Source organism: Phoxinus phoxinus (genome assembly GCF_949152265.1).
Source record: "Phoxinus phoxinus genome assembly, chromosome: 3".
NCBI classification, from domain to species: Eukaryota; Metazoa; Chordata; class Actinopteri; order Cypriniformes; family Leuciscidae; genus Phoxinus; species Phoxinus phoxinus.
In genome coordinates, this window is record NC_136878.1 from 11,245,402 (window position 1) to 11,261,198 (window position 15,797).

General features: G+C 38.2%; 1 protein-coding gene across 5 annotated transcripts; it reads right to left on the reverse strand.

Annotated features, from left to right (window-relative positions):
- Positions 1-1,694: 1,694 nt before the first annotated feature.
- ankle2 (ankyrin repeat and LEM domain containing 2) lies at positions 1,695-15,722 on the reverse strand. Of its 5 annotated transcripts, none has more exons than XM_079607042.1 (13): positions 15,445-15,722; positions 13,443-13,910; positions 12,538-12,732; positions 12,161-12,354; positions 11,504-11,692; positions 9,630-9,752; positions 9,463-9,535; positions 7,276-7,445; positions 7,050-7,156; positions 6,139-6,329; positions 4,117-4,963; positions 3,121-3,252; positions 1,695-2,252 (listed from the first exon to the last, which is right to left on the reverse strand). In XM_079607042.1, the coding sequence occupies exons 2-13, from the start codon at positions 13,888-13,890 to the stop codon at positions 2,003-2,005; spliced, it is 2,919 nt and encodes a 972-aa protein (XP_079463168.1). In that variant the 5' UTR covers positions 13,891-13,910; positions 15,445-15,722; the 3' UTR covers positions 1,695-2,002. The 5 variants fall into 5 exon arrangements, with proteins under 5 accessions (XP_079463168.1, XP_079463165.1, XP_079463167.1 ...); XM_079607039.1 differs by having other exon boundaries at positions 12,511-12,732; positions 15,445-15,670; XM_079607041.1 differs by lacking the exon at positions 15,445-15,722 and adding an exon at positions 14,681-14,845.
- Positions 15,723-15,797: the final 75 nt, after the last annotated feature.

A 15,797-nucleotide genomic window follows, 5' to 3' on the forward strand; every position in this document is an offset into this window, starting at 1 on the left:
CCAAACTTTTGAAAAGTAGTGTACCACCAAATATAATAATAATGTGAACAAATTAGTTTGTGTAATGCACCCAAATGTACTATTTTCCATAAAGGTAGCTTTTTCTTCTTCAGTCAGAGAAAGTCAGTAAAGTTACAAGACTGTGCACTTTATTTATCGTTCGTCAATAGAACATCAAATACTTTCCTTTAACGTATACTGTAATAAAATAGGACTAAAAATGCATGCAACGTAAAAGGCCAGGACAACAAAAATTATTAAATTCTCAACAATAAATTGCAACTCATTTTCAACTCACCAGTGTTGGCACTACAAAGCGTCGTTTAACAAAAAGTAAGGCTGGCATTGATACAACACTAGCAATAACTAAACTGTAAACCTTTTTTCTTTTCTTACAATCGCATTTTAGAGGTATTCAGACACTGCATATGCCAATGCTACTGTACTGTGTTTTATAACAGAGAAAACAAAGGTCTATGCGATCAGTGCATTTGTCATGCACTGAGGAGCCACAGGCCCTTCCAAACAGATCATAATCAAAAGGCACTAAAGCTTTACAAAGCAATGATCAACAGGCCAGCACTACACTGAGAACGATGGGCACCGGAGAGATAGATCACATGATCTGAAAGTACCACAGAGGATGTTCTGAACTCATTTCCTTGAGATATTCATCACATAAAACTGAGCCACCTGGAGCTTTTCTGCTTTTGCACATGTAGTTTTGATTTGAAAATGACTGGGGTGAATCGTTTGAGATCTGCCAAAATGGGTCCATTTCAAACGCCAATGAGAGAACCACATTGAGGCGATCTAGCGGGGATGTTGAAACATTGTCCGTTGAAGATGGGATGATCTTTGAACATTTCCGAACACATTTAAAGTGCACTTACAACACCATCAGGTCTTACAGCTATTATGACATTTATGTAACAAGATAGAACCGACTTGCCATCCGCACTCGTTAACAATCATCAGCAACTTTGCGTGTTTGAACACGGTACGGTTCAAACAATGCCGATTCATATCTTTACAACAAACTCAACCAAGTCTCATCTGCTGCTCATGATGAATTGCATCAAAATCCAAAAAGAATTAAAAGTGCAAACAAATACGTACATAGAAATGATAAAATCACATTTATTTAACTTAAAAAATAAAAAAGGGGAATATTTTTCACACGTTATAGACCACTTTTTTCCCAAAACACATAAGGCTGCAATTAACAATGCACGAATAAACACCTGCTTTCGAGATTCAGAAGTAGGTCTTTCCTTTAAGAAATGTAAGGCAGTTCTCCAATTAAAGAATAAAAAACTATTTCTGGCAGTCAGTCGACTCCCCTTCCCCTCCCCTAAAAACCATTAAAATTAGCATTTTGTGCTACTGACAGTTAACCAGCAAAAACAATTAAATAATTTACTACTACATTATTTAAATTTAGCTCTGGGTTTCTGTTTAATTCCCATTAAAGACACAGCTTTGTAAATCCACAGATGCTTCTCCCAAGCGCGCACGCGCACACACACACACACACACACACACACACACACACACACTAAAGAAACCAGAAAACAAAACAAAGTTAGAAAAGTCCATCACAGATCAACATACTCTGTGTCATAAACAGAAGTACAGAATATTTATATTATATATATATATATATATATATATATATATATATATATATATATATATATATATATATATATATATACACACAACTCAAAAACCCACAGGAGATGTGCATATTATTTGAGCTGTGTTCTATGAACCAAGGAGCATTGAAACTGAAGGACGGCCTGTTGCGAGATCCTATCTGCGGTTTGCCTGGCACTAAGAACCCAGTTTGAGCGGATTTCATGGCTTCCATTTAGACATTGTTCTCCTCTGTGATGTTCCATCCTCTGAAACAGCCCACGCTGGATTTAGTTACTTTAGTTATTTCAGGTACTAATCAGTAGAAACTGGCGGTGGGGTTGGACGGGATGGAGAGCGTTTGTTAAATGTGGGTGTCGCCGAAATGTTTTAGCCGGATACGTTGGATGTAGCTGACAGGGCTGTAGTTTGAGTGAGCGGGACTGTAACTGGAGTGCGCTGGGCTGTAGCGTCCGGGGCTGCAGACGTCCGGTGAGCCCATGTGACGAGCTGGGCTGAAACGGCCCGCGGGGGACAGCAAACCACTCGCTGGAGAGCCAGGGGTGACTGAGTGAGCCCTGAAATGGCTCTTGTGCATTGCAGAAGTCTGCCAGCTGAAAACATAAATACAGATCTCTTAAGTGTACATAAATATGTCACAAGATGCTCTCAAAAAAAAGAATATATATATAAATATATATATAAATATATATATATATATTATTTTTTTAAGATGTATATATATATATTTTTAAGATATATATATATATATAAAATAACAATTTACAATAATAGTTTTAATGTTTTAATATATTTTAAAATGTAATTTATTCATATTTTTATGAATAATGATCATTTCATTATTTCACATGATCATTCATCAATCATTCATATGCTGATTTGGTGGCCAAGAAACATTTATTATTGTAACTGTTGAAAATTGTCTTGCTTAATATTTTCTTGGCAAACTACGATTCAATTTTTCATTAGGATTTTGTGATAATAGAAAGTTCAAAAGAACAGCATTTATTTAAAACAGAAAGCTTTTGTGACATTATAATAGTCTTTACGGTCACTTTTGATTAATTTAATTTATCAATCCTTTCTGAATAAAAGTATTAATTTAAAATAAACCTTTGAATACTCACCCTCAAGTTGTTCCAAAACTGTATGAATTTATTTCTTCTGCTGAAAAGAAGAAGAAATATTAAAGAATGTTGGTGACCAAACGGTTATTGGGCTCCATTGACTTCCATCATAGTATTGAAAAAAATGACTATGGATGTCAATGGGGCCCAATAACTGTTTGTTTGGTCACCAACATTCTTTATAATTTCTTCTTCTTTTCAGCAGAAGAAATAAATTCATACAGTTTTGGAACAACTTAAAGGGATAGTTCAACCAAAAACGAAAAGTCTGTCATCATTTACTCACCCTTAAGTACACAACTCTCACTAGTGAGCCACACATACCGGTACATACCTTTGCATTTCTAAGTGGGAGAATGCCTGAATTGTGCTCTTCCATTTGTGAATGCTGGGATACTTCAGAGGGTCAACATCTGAAACTCCTAAAGCTGACAAAACCTCTCGGTCCAAATTGCTGGGTGAATCACTGAAAAAGGAAAGAAAGAGGGAATGTATGAAGCCAAAAACTTGAATTTTTCATTCATTGTAGACAGATTCTAGCTAGAATATATTTGAATGGAGCAGAACTAGAGAAGTGTATGGGAATTCACACATGGTACAAAATAGGACCTAAAAATATTTTTGCCCCCATTTCTTTTAGAACAAATAGTGAGTCAAGGAGTTTTTTTTTACCTTCAGAAAATATGATAGCCAGAAGAGCTCAGTCAAAATTGTATACAAGGTTTTAAATTTTTGTAACTTCTCTCGCAGGTCAAACAAACAGGGCTGGGCAACAAACTCAAGCTCCTCGGACATTTCTCTTCAAAAATTCTCGTTTTAGACTTAATTCGTGAACACTCTTTTGTTTTGCTCTATCCTCTGCGCTTCCGCATTCATCAATAAATACATCATGCGTCTATGGATGACTTTTATGATGGATGAATGCGCTTTTTTTGGGCTTCAAAATCTAAGGTACCATTCGCGAAAGAGAACTGAATTCGGTACTCACGGTCTGTGTGCGCGCATCAGGTGTATATGCAACGATCTATCACAGCGTGTTGAGTTCTCTTTTGCGCTTTTAAAATCATTTGAATGGTTAAACTGACAAGCCTTAAAAACATGAAAATTATAAACTTTCTAAAGGAAGCAGCACTGGCCCAATCGTTCAGATAGTCGATTATAGTTTTAGGGGGGCTCAGATCTCAGATCCCTAAAAAGGGCCTGGAACACCCCTAAAGTGTACTACAAGAGCCTTAATATTTCATTCCACTAATTTTCTAGTCAAGAAATCACAATCTAGAAATTCTCTAATACCGCTGGAAATATCAAAGTGATCATAGGCTCCTCTCACCCTTCAATGAAGAGTCTTTTCGTCACTCTGGGAGGGGTCCGCAGTATGAAGTCCTGAGAGCTGTCAAGTGATCTGTAAGAGCTAGAAGACCCTGAGGAGCTGAGGTCTCTTCCCCCATGATCCCAGGACTTTGACCTGGCACATATTGTGCGCTCACCCCCTGAAGTCTCTATAGTCTGTTGGTTCAGAAGTTCTAACCTCTCACTGGCCAGAAAGAATTCATCTGAACTTGCACTGGACCTCCCATCTACTTCATTTCTTCTCTCCACTCCATCGTTCTCAGCTGCTCGTAACACAGACGTCCTGTCTTTCTCAAACACAGAGTCCTCTTCTGAGGACAGCGAGAGGCGGCCCAGTCCGGAGGTGAGCTCTGTGGCCTGGGCGTCTCTGTGGCGTTTCCCTCCACTCCTCCTTCTCTCCCTGTTTGTCCTCTCTGGCTCATCCAACAGAGACATCCTCTCAAAATCAACCATTAGGTTTGAGATGGGTGACAGCATGCAGGAATTAGAGGAACTGCAGATGCGAGGGGACATTTTGTCCCCGTTTGGTGTCCTGTCCCCAGGGCCCTGTTCGCACAGGCCATTTTTACTGCTGGAGATCAAGGATTTCTCGGAGAGCAGTAAATCTTGCTCTGCCGCTGCCTCTATGAGGTCAGCACTGTGGGAAACTGGTAGGATGTGAAATTCAAGGCCCCCTACCGCCCCCTGCAGGCCATCTTTGGAGCACACAGAAGAAATACTGGTGAGTGCAGCATTCTGCCTGTTCTTGATCTCCTCCAGGCTGATGTCATCACCCTCATCCAGAAATGCCCCCACAGAGATGGAGTTGCAGAACTTCTTCAGTTTGCCTGAAATTTCAAAGAGGACATTTCATGGAGTGAAGGATTTGCCTAGGTCTTTGAAATCAAGTTTTCCCCAGTCCCCAATATAACCGCTCAAACATATCAATAAAATCATTTTAAATGCAAGCCATTCACAATTTACATATAGATAACTTAGTACAGTAGCAAGCAATGATATGCATTTATATAAATACACACACACCATTTATTTGATCAACAATACAGTAAAAACAGTAATAATCATATTGTGATATATAATTAAGTTAAATGTATTTACAAGATCTTTTGTAACATTAATGCATGGAAAATTATTTTTGGTTATAAATTCTGATATTAGAATAGAACTGCATGTTGTTTAGGTAGCAAAGTTATTTTTAAAAGACACCAATGTCTATGGTATCTTTACAGTTTAAATAACACAAATAACATTGAAATGTGAGGTTTATTGTTTAATAAAACCTCTATGTTTTGTCAGTGTAATAAAATATTATCCATGTTATATTTAAGTACCTTAATATGCTATTTTAAAGGTTCCTAATTTAGTTTAGGTCTCCTACAATATATGTACATGCATTCAAGGTAAAAAAAAAACATAATTTTCTAATAATATACATTTCACATCACCTCATTTCTCAGAGTCTGAAAACAGTTTGAAGATTCAGTCTCTCTTGTCTAAACCCATCCTCTCTGCAAGCTTACTCTGCTCTAATTGGTCAGATGGCCCAGGCTGTTGTGATTGGCTTATAGCGTGTGTTGGAAACAAAATACCTATTACAATATCTGAATTTCAGCTCCGGAAGCTTACTCAGCATTAAACCGATCTCTTCTAGGCCTCAGCTACAACTACAGTGTTTGAGAGCAGAGCGAAGTACACCATAGGCTTGAATTATGCATTTCAGCAGTTCAGAATTGATTTTCTTTTAGGAGACAATAACTTTATTTGTTGTGCACTTTGATCTTTAAAAACTTTGCTGACCTTTTACCTTTACAAACAGCTATATTACACACTGCACGAAAGGTAATATTCAAAATTTGTCTGAACAAAAACGGTAGATGGGCTGAATGGAAATGCAAATTTACACTCTGCCAGTAGGTGGTGCTTATGGAAATGTAGAAATACTCAAAGCACATGAAGATACCGTAAAAAGAAATGCAGTTATGTTAAGAGTCAGTGGTCTTACCAGGAGATGGGGTTTTAAACCTGTTGCTGGTTTCATTCTCTCCAGCCTCCTCATGAGCACGCTCCCTGAAGTCCTTTTTACTGAGGTATTCTTCAAGCACTTTTAGGCCGTCTGATGACTGCAGGTCCACAAAACTATCCAGGAAATCCCAGTACTCTGCCCAGGGATGACCGAGCTCATGGGCCAGATCTCTGCTCAGAGACAGGACACCAATATCTAATCAATGCTCAGTTCTCTATTAATGCCTAAAGAACATGAAATGAGCGTCTGTGATATATAAGTAATGTCTAGCTTGCTTCAATTATGGCGCTTTTCCACTGCATGGTACGGCTCGCTTTTAATGGAACCACCTCTGTTGAGGTTACAAGCATACCTAAATATGACTTAAATGTACTAAAATGTGATGTGAAAACACTACAGATCACTGATTGGTCAGAGAGAATCGTCACTACCAGCGTCATTGGATTTGCAACGCGAGACACCAAACCCGCTAGATTTAAAGAGTCAGCAACAAACAGATACCGCAGTATTATTTGTTCGCACAATTTTTATTAAACAACTTGCTTGAAATAAATAAATAAATAAACTGCTGTAAAAAATAAATGGCTGAATCGTGGTGACTGGTCAGTAGAGAAGGTACACACGTTCATTTTGTTGGTAGCCGAGGAGCTGATCCAGCGAGAGCTGGATATTATGACCAGGAATGAAAAAGTTTTTCAGCAACTTTAACGAGCAGACTACAATCCCACCCACTTTGAAGCGGCACTAAACTGCAGTGGAAAAGCAAACTGAGCCAAAGCGAGGCGAGCCGAATCGTACCACGCAGTGGAAAAGCAAAGTGAGCCGAGCCATGCCGAGCTGAGCCGTACCATGCAGTGGAAAAGCGACATTATATCTTAGTTAGCACTGACCTGCCAACTCTTTCTGCCCCACGGTCTGGGTCAGACTTTAAGATGTTGTGGAAATGGTCTGCCCGTTCTCTGGGAGGAGTCTTCCATGCCCGTCTGAACTCATCCGCCTATAACAACACAATGGTTTTCATTTATAGACAAATTTGATTAGGTCATAACACATGACTAAACATCTGTTGAGTCTGACAGCACAAAACTAATATACTCTACAAAAAAAAACACTCACTTTAGATGGACTTAAAGGCCCAGCAAAGGCTCTGACTGCCATAACTGGATCCTTTGGGCTTCTGGGTAACCGTGGTGACAGGTTTTCCATTGGCTCAGGGGACCAAGGTGCACCAATAACAGGCTGGGAGGAATTATCAGTGGCTCTCAATAAGGGGATGTATAATCGATCTGTAGCCAATCAGAAACCAATCAGGTGTTAGGATATGGAATGCAACTAATGTACATTTTTAAAATGTATTAATACACAAGTATATACCAGCGGTATTCAAATGGTGGGCCTGGGCTCTAGAGCCTGGCTTGGTTCCATCTGGACATAATTGGCAAGGGAGTTTGATTGACAGGCGATCTGACCAATCATAATCCGCCATTTTTGTCCGACAAAGCAGTCAGGGGAGTTATTAGATTAACGTTGGAGGATTTGAACTTGAAAAACAGAGTGTACTGACGTCTTTCCGCGGTTAAAACAACATTCCTTCTTATGTTCATTTGATGCTATAAATTAACTGGAAGGAAGAGGTGATTGGTTCACGAGCAGCTTTAAGAGTAGGGTTGGGTATTGGTTGGGTTTTATCCGATACCAGTACCTACTCTGTATTTTTTAAACCGTTCCGGTGCTTAAACGGTTCTTGAACTGGTACTTAAGAAAACGAAACCGCACACACTGTCAAAAAATAAATACCATTTTATTTACAGGGACAAACTGGACACAATATTAACTTAAATATTTTCTGCTTTCTGATTAAATAAAAAATTGCCCCATTTAATAGGCTACTGTACTGATGTAAAACACTTAAGTTAAGATCAACGTTTTGTCTTCACATATTATGACTTTTACTTTAAGCAGAGAAATATCTGACACTGAGCAGAAATATTTAACACACACAGTATAGCCTCGTATAAAGAAGTGTTGGAACTTTGTTAAAACATTTTGTACACGTTGTCACACTCTCTGTTGAATGGCAACGGTGTTTGCTAGCCTACTTGATTATTAGATTTGAAGTTGGCATTAAAATAGGCCTACTAGACTTACCCGAAGAAGAACGGCTGCTGATCATCATCTGTGATGTTGATCACACTAAATACGTCTCTATAACACACAGTGTGTTTATAGTGTAATTTATACGCGAAAATGAGTTTTTACGTGCATAGGATACGCATGGGTTGGTTAGGGTAGGTTTAGTAGTGGTGTGGGGGTGCGTGTGTATTATACGTTTGGGTAGAATTAGTGGTGTGGGATGCGTGTGTATTACACGCAATGAAGTGCGTATCAAATTCACGAGAAAACTGCGTTTTTGTTCTTATTCGGTCTGGTTACTACTGTTTACGTCGGAACCGGTTCCCTATTGGCACTGAGTTTCGGTACCCAACCCTATTTAAGAGGCTCTAAAGCGATCTGTCAGACAAATTAAAGAGCCACAAAACGGTATTTATTGTTTAAATTATTTGTATTTTTTTTAAAGTTGAGACTTTGTTTCATATCAAAAGTAACCTGTTCTGTCCTGTCTGTCGGCACGTTGTCAGTGTTCTCTTTTCTCCACTTTCACTGCGTGAGAACATGGTGTGGCGTGAGAGCGGCGTGGCTTGTCAGACATAGCAACAGTAACTAAAGCGGGTGGGTCTTTGCGAATGGTCAATTCCGAAATGGTCAATGAATGGATTTTACCGTTTCTACAGATTCAAGTGAGCAGTGCATCAAAACAAGGTAACGGTTCACACCACATGCGGTGCTTTTGGTCGTTTACGTTTATTTACATCCTCTAAAAATTTTATCTAGAGCCAAACACAATAAAAAAATGACTTTGAAATTACTAGTTAACTTTGTTTTGTGCTCATGATGGGCGTTTTGATTATTTAATTATAAACGTTGTTTGTTTTTAGTATAACTTTGAGCAAATTATAAAAATGTAATAATAATAATAGCCTGATTAAACCTGATCTATTCATATTTAGTTGGGAGAAATAGACATTGCTTTAGCTCTCGCAAAGATTATCATCTTTGATGACTATTTTGAATGTTTAGGATTTTTTGCTTTTACAAAGTACTAGAACAAGTACAAAGTACAAAGCCCGATGGAAATGTTTAACTGTTCCAAAAACGTATTATCCTCCGCTAGGAAGAAATTATATAGAGAGTTGATCTCCTGGAACTTTAATTGAATACCCCTGGTATATACCATCGGCGTACCTTCTAGATATTCCTTTATCTTCTGTTTGACCTCCTGAACTTTACCCTTTTCTTTCATTCTTTCACAAATGACCTAAATTAAGAGAATACAATGGATGACTGATAAATAAGCTTTGATAAATTATGAAATCCTCAACATGAAAGCTAGTGTATCAGGGTTGCCGTACCTCAGAGGGTTTCTGGTTGTACTTGTTCTTGCAGTTCTTGTCAATGTCTGGATGAGAACAGAGTATGTTCACCACCTCTGGACAGCCAAATTTACACGCAAAGTGGAGCGGCGTCTCAAACCCCTATAAAACACAGGATACAGCATTCAGCTGGCTCTACCTAGACAGCGTATTACATATCATACGTCACATATCAAAAAAAGATGTTCAAAACATTGGCATCAAAATGTTGGCTTTTAAGATATCATCCTTGTCAAATTCTGAGGCAGCACTGAATGTATTGTCCACACAAAAGGCAATACCACAATGCATTGTGAAGTTTTTAATCCAAGATGGAAACTTGGGACTTTTTTTATATTTTAAAATATTTTATTCAGAAACGATAAATTCTGTTTCTGTTTGTTTATTTATATAGCACTGTTTAAACATCAACCAAGTTGAACCAAAGTGCTTTACATACAGAATTTAGTAAAAAACAACATAAGCTAAGCTTCGAAAAACACACACAGACAATATATACTAGGGGTGGTTAATCTGTCTGATTTCCCGATTCGATTCGATTACGATTATTGAAGTCCCGATTCGATTACAGTCGATTTTCGATTATTAACGATTCTCGATTAGCGATTATTGATTTTCCATTTCACAACAGTAAATTCACTACAGTAAAAATCACAACAATAACAAATTATAACAAACTTCAACATATTATGAATCTCTATTAACATAAAATACGGATGTCCACGCATCACGTTACAGCTATCCTACCCGCTTTCTTCAGTGATTCCATGACTTCGGTTTTGGTCTTGTTGTAGAGTGTGGGGATCGCTGTGTCTGTAAAATATCTCCGAGCCGGGTGGAAGCTTTAACAATATTGTTTCCACGCTTCAGAGTTCCGTCTTTTGCGTTCCGTCAATATTCCGTTATTATCGATTTTCAAAAAAAAAAAAAAAATTTTTTTTTTTTTTTTTTTTTTTTTGAAAATCGATTTTTGGCATTTGTGAATCGATTCAGAATCGTCCACGTCCGCATCGCGATGCATCGAAGAATCGATTTTTCCCCCCACCCCTAATATATACACGACATATAAAAACATCTCGACTATCTAATTATAGGCTAATGACATCAAGTGGCATTTCAGCAAGTTCTTAAAAATGGAAAGTGATTTTGCAGTTCTAATAAATAGTGGCATTAGAAATGCCTGTAGGAACAAATTTTACACAATATTTGTGCTTACAGTATGTTTAGTTAATTACCAGATAATAATAACCCAGATGTTCACATCCTCAGACTCAGAATTATCTCAGAATTTCTATGGAAACAATATTAACGTCAAAATGAATACAACAAGTAACAGTTGTTATGCAAATGCATTTTTGATAAACTTTAATAAAATAAAGTTTATTTAGAATAACATTAGACATAAGTTATCCAACTCTTTGCTAAATACATTAAACTGTTTTGTATGTCTTGTTTGTTTTCAGATTAATAAGTCAATTACTGGAATTTTTTAAAAGAAATATTACGAGATTAGGTACTTAACTACATTTGACTGCTGTAGCTAGTACCATTTTCAGTGTTTCTGCAGTTTTTTTACCAGTTGGAACGTCGCAATTATGGCAATTCTGACATTGCATAAACACACCTATTATATAGCATAAGTTAATGACTGTGTGAGTGACCGTTAATGCAGATAAAAACCCATTTCAATCACTATTACACTACTATAAATACACTGCTATAGTTAGGAAGCTGCCTTTAAAGGCAACCAAAAAAATAGCACATGAATGCAGAAGCTGCTACCTCCACTCTCATGTTACAATATTATGTTTGAACAGTTAAATAATAAAGACAGATTAAGACGTGACACTTACAGCTTTATCTGGCGTATTGAGGTACAGGTCTACGATGTACCGGATGCGTTTCTGCAGCATGCTCTCCTGGTCATCAGGGTACATGAGACGCATGAAATCTGGGTTCTCTAGAGTGTCCAACAGGATCTGAACAATGCCTGGCTGGTTCTCCTTCCCAGCCACATGCATCACGTTATACCTGCAGCCCTCCTGCAGTCACATTTACAGTAGAGAAACATTTCAAAGAACAGCATTCAAAGACTTTACCATAGGCTGTTGTGAATGCGAAGAAGAACATGCTTAAAGTCAACATGAAACGGAAGTTGCGATAGTACATTCTCCAAAGAGAAGAGATCTCATTGCCAGAGGGAGGGGAAGTTATCTTGATTAAAAATTGAGGGCATATGAATAATTAAAAAAAATAATAATGTGCAGTGCACAGATAAAACATTTAAAATAAATACTGCAATGTTCCATGAAAAAAAGAACAACAAATTTCTGATTTCATATTGACCTCAAAAGTATACCGCTTTGGAAATAAATAACTTAATATTAAGATACAAGGCCAGTTTCGAAAGAGACTTTGAACTTTGCAAAGAAGCCAATAGCTCACCATATCAAGTGGAAAAAGAGCCAAAACAACTCCATACAAACAGATCATGGTACAAAAGTGCTCACCTGGACTACAGTTGGGTTGTCCCCTGACCCGATGAGGTAACGAGGGTTGCTCCAGACCAGCTCAGTAAAGGCAATCTCGTCTCCCTTCTCCACGGCCTTCCTTAGCTTGGCTGTCAAATCTTGTGTCCGAGGACTTTTAAAACTGTTTGCTTTCTCCCTGTTGATTGTGTCTGCCTCCATCATAGATGGGTGGTCTGGTTTGGGGAATTTCACACACACACAAGGTTACATATCATAATTATGTATAACATATTTTTGTACTAGGCCTATATTATATAGAATTTAAAATATAAATATGAAACATGGTTGAAACTAATTAAAATGTATAAATAAAATAAAATGGGCATTACATCTGAAATAATGGAGAGGTTCTTCACCTTTGTTAAACACCAGGCCAGGTTTGACGGGAGAAACACAGAGATTACTTTTACTAGGCGAAGGGTAGTAGTCACATATGCCTTTGGCAAACTTCTCAGCATCCTCACGATTGGAGAAAGCTTTAAACCGAGCGCCCTTCATCATTTTAACGGCCTGCAAAGCCTCTTTCTTATCCGTGTACACATGGGCTCTCTCTACAGAGGCAGACGAAAAGAAAATCAGTCTTAGACCAACATAACAGGTTTAAGTCATCTGTATTATGCATGTAAAAGACTATTGTGCTAACATCTCTACAATATTCGTTCTAATAACTAATTACAGAGGGTACAAAGAACTCGATGCTGACTTTCACAAATGCTACACTATGGTTAAAAAGTTTTTTTAAGAAGATACAAACACTTTAATTAATCAAGGATGCATTAAATGTATCAAAGGTGACAGTAAAGACATTAGTCATGATACAACACATTCTATTTCAAATAAATGCTGTTATTTTTAACTTTCTATTCCTCAAAGAATACCGGTTAAAAAAAATGTATCACCATTTGTGTTTCACAAAAAATATTAAGCACCAAATTAGCATATTATAATTATTTCTGAAGGATCATGTGACACTGAAGACTGGAGTAATGATGCTGAAATGATACTCACATCATTCTCTTTCTATGAAACCTGCTAACTGTATTCATCGGTTCTAACTCTGGTACAACCGCTGTGAGTGTTGCTATAGAGCACTGCAATTATTTATCATGTACTAGATTACAATCAAATGGACTTCCCCACAGATTTTGCATCTATCCTCTGTAAGGCTTTTATTTCTGATGAGGCCAAAACATCAGAAGTGCAGGGACATTGAGGCATGAAGGAACATTGCTCATAGGGAAGTAAAGGTTAAACTGCTCACCATTCCTAGCCAGTACATCCTCCCACAATGGACACACCCCATAGAAGAAGGTGGGCGACACCTGTGCCGTTTTAGAGGGAGTCTGTGCCTCCAACTGTGAATTCTCCACATTACCGGGGCACACCGTTCCGCTCAGAGCTTCCTCCTCCGGCGGGTTGAGGCCCATGCCGTACCCAAAATCTCCATCCTCGCCTATGACCGGATCTGAGGTTTCTGATGTGGCACTGGGTAGCACTACAGTCCGAGAGCCTTCCAACGAGGCACTGTTCCCACTGCTGCCATCAGGCTCAGTAAGCCCAGCCTTCTCCACTAGAGTCCTGGCGAGCTTACGCTCAAATATGGCTCTTGTCGTGGCAGTGATGGGGCCACACTTCAAGTTGGCTTTAATGATCTCCTCCCTCAACTCGTCAGCAGTGAGACCATTCAACCTGCTCAGGACCGCGTCCATGCTTCTGCTACTTTGGCTACCTGATTATAAAGAAACACATTTGGGGTTACAAAAATAAATGGGCATGAGCAATTTTTTGTTTTGTGCACGTTTTAGAAATCAAACACATCCTTAAAAAACAGCACTGTGAAACCAAAAAGAACATTTTGGTAAATAAACAAAACTACTAAAACAATTTTCCATTAGGACAATCCCGCAAATATGAAGTACAGTTTCACTAGAAGCACCACAAAAACATTAGTTTCTATTTCTGATATAAACATTTTCAAATATAGGCCTACATTTTTTAGTTAAAATCTATGTAACTTAGCAATTTAGAAGACACACTTCCCTTACTTTATTCGAGATGTATAGAAAACACAACATCCATGTTTTTTTTTTCAAATCAACACCGAAAACAAAGTTCTCCCAATATGACATATGACACGGTTGAAATTATTTACTTCCTTCACATATGAAACGCGGTATGACGTCATTGTGCGTCATCGCGGCGGTTAAACTGACAAGCATAAAGCTCCTTTTACATTGTTCAACATCAAAAGCGAGCGACATGAGGTGCAGCTGCTCAAATCGTGTCACCGGTCACGTTGGAACTAACCGCCTCTAAATCTCATCCCCAGAGAGGCAAGCATGCCTCTGCAACATAAAAAGTTTATTGAAACCGAGGTGTCACGCCCAAACTACCATCCATTGTAGTTTTTGTCTGTATATTAGATGATCATGATTAATGGAAATGACAGATCAGAACATGGATGATGAAAATATCACCCGTGATTTTTGCAACACTTACCATCTATCAGCTAAACAGTGATTCCGTGCGTGATGTGAAAGCGCAAACGTGTGCATGTGTGATTTCTTTAAACGTTTATATGAGTGTGAATCAAGCGGACGCTCTGGAAGGGTCGCATTGTTTACAGCTCGTTTTGCGCATGCGTGTGGTACAGCCTGCGCCTGCTCAGTACGCCGGGCAGGGTTCATGTGTTTCAAACGCCGGTTGTGAGTCGGATCTTTGCAAAGAATCTAATGAACCGGTTCACAAAACCGAACTGAATTATTCGTTCAACTAATTTTGGGCTGGAAATTGTACATTCAAAATTAGATTAAAGATACGCATTTATGTTCTCCAGTTATGTCCATGCGAATCAGTATGTACAGAAATGTAAGAAAGATAAACAAAATGTTTAGAAACGGTTTTACAATTATTGTGCCATTTTTATTTTGGATTTTATTCTATACAAATTTATCAACAATAACATGTAATATGCGACGCCGGGATGTCAGAAATTCCATCATTACGTAAAGGAATGACAGAATTGATTGATACGAACTGTTCGAAAGAACCGATTCGCGGAAGAGTCAGACTTCCCACCAGTAATCACATATTAAAAGTCAATACTCTGACAATGACATCCCACAATATAGCGATTATAAATATATTCACGTGATATTTAACGTTTGATAGATTGGGTTAACTAATAATAAAGACAAAAAGGGAGAAAAGCTGTAGAAGTGAGTGATTAAAAACTCAGCCAGATAAAAATATATAAATATTACCTCTGCTTCTGTCTGCAATATGAAAGCTGCGAGTGGAGATGGGCTGCACACCAAGAGCTCCTTACATGCTTAGTTTCCATACAGTCATGCCTATATTGTCACTTATTGTGGCAGATCAGGAACAAATATGTCGCGCTCGATAATGGCTCGTTAGAAGAGCTATAATAACCATGCTCAACTGAATGCACTCTCGGACATCACGCTAGTTGTTTCAAGTTGACGCCTGAGCAGAAATGTGCCTCCCGGAAATCTCTCTCGCTCGTTGTATCTTTGCTTGTATTTGAATTGGTTTAAGCAGCGCTCCCACGTGTCTACCTCGTGTAATTTTTATACTAACATAATGCAAGCTTTTC